The 1,380-nt window shown below is 41.7% G+C and overlaps 1 protein-coding gene across 1 annotated transcript; it reads right to left on the minus strand.

The window, feature by feature from the left end:
* Positions 1 to 562: 562 nt before the first annotated feature.
* LOC124894315 (F-box protein At-B-like) lies at positions 563 to 1,285 on the minus strand. The gene has a single exon (XM_047405030.1). The coding sequence runs from the start codon at positions 1,283 to 1,285 to the stop codon at positions 563 to 565; it is 723 nt and encodes a 240-aa protein (XP_047260986.1).
* Positions 1,286 to 1,380: the final 95 nt, after the last annotated feature.

Below are 1,380 nucleotides of genomic sequence, written 5' to 3' on the forward strand. Positions count from 1 at the left end.
CAGTGGATAGATGTTTTCCATGGTAGAAACTGGCAACGAATTAATCGACATAACCACAAGCTCATTATTAATGTTGTAAAAAAGATGATGCCAAACATGAAATTTGAGAACTATAAAAGAAAGTTTGGGGGCACAAGACGGGGGTTGTGGTGGAGCAGATGGCTTGAGCTTGAGGATAGTCAGTTCCCTCTTTCATAACTAGAGCTCGGAGAAGGAAGAGATAAGAGGGCCCTATGGAGAATGTGGTCATCAGAAACCTAAGGAGTTGGGGCAGATAAGTAGTTAATGCACCTGCTAGTGAAGTAGGTGGTAATCCATAGTAGGGTAAGAGAGTGAAGATAACAACATTAGGTGTTTGCTTCACATATAGCAATGGTGTGACCAAGTGGTAATGCCAATTGATGCTAGTAGCATTGAATTGATACTTAATGAGCAATTACAATTGCAGGTCAAAAAAAAAAAGCATTTGATATTCATTGTAATTCAAAAGGTTGATTACAATACAGAGCATATAAAGCACAAAAAATGCCTTAAAAAAAAAAGGAAAAAACCTAAGTTTCAGTCATCGGACTTTGTTGCATTGCCAGCCATCACAGCACCCAAAGTCGCAGCAAAGCCTGGGTCGCGCCTCGCAGATTGCGGTGAAAATGCCTCTCTTAGCAACTATGTCAGTAAGTCCAATACCGAGCCAGCGCAAACGATGGAAAGCATACACGGGCAGAGGTAGCATTATGGCCTCAGCAGACAGACCTCGACAGCTGCAAAGATCAAGCATTTGTAGTTGACTACTGTTGTGGTTTGGTCGATCCATCAGCATCTGCACCGCAGCATCAGTGACTCCATTACAGAACCTTAAAGATAAATCAGTTAATGCCTTAGCAGCAGTTGCAATGGTAAAAATAGTTGCATCAGTTATTTTGGGAATGTAACCAACATCCAACACCGATAACGTCTTGCAAATTTTCCTATCGGCATGAAATAAAGACTTAATTCCCTTGTCAGTTACTTTCTCGCATTTTTTGACGCACAACTGCAAAATTGGTAAGTCTCCCGCACCGAGAAGAGCAAGACCCACATAGGTGATGCGAGCTTTTGCTAAGTTTAGTCTTGTGAGTGTAGTAACTTTTGATATGTAGAAGGGAGCCTGATCTCCAATGTGTTCGCACCCACTTGTGTCAAGTACCTCCAACTTACGAAACGAGGACAAATGCTCCAAAGATTCACTAGTTAGAAGACTGCATGACGACAACCTTAATTCAACTACGGACCTTGCAACTCCTGTCATATTATCAATCACCGAGTCTGATAACAGAGGTGAAGTCTAACACTTCAAATTTCTTCAGATTCCGGCATGAGTACAGAATTGACGAATATCCAGCT

Source organism: Capsicum annuum, unplaced genomic scaffold, assembly GCF_002878395.1.
Source record: "Capsicum annuum cultivar UCD-10X-F1 unplaced genomic scaffold, UCD10Xv1.1 ctg73008, whole genome shotgun sequence".
Classification (NCBI taxonomy): domain Eukaryota; kingdom Viridiplantae; phylum Streptophyta; class Magnoliopsida; order Solanales; family Solanaceae; genus Capsicum; species Capsicum annuum.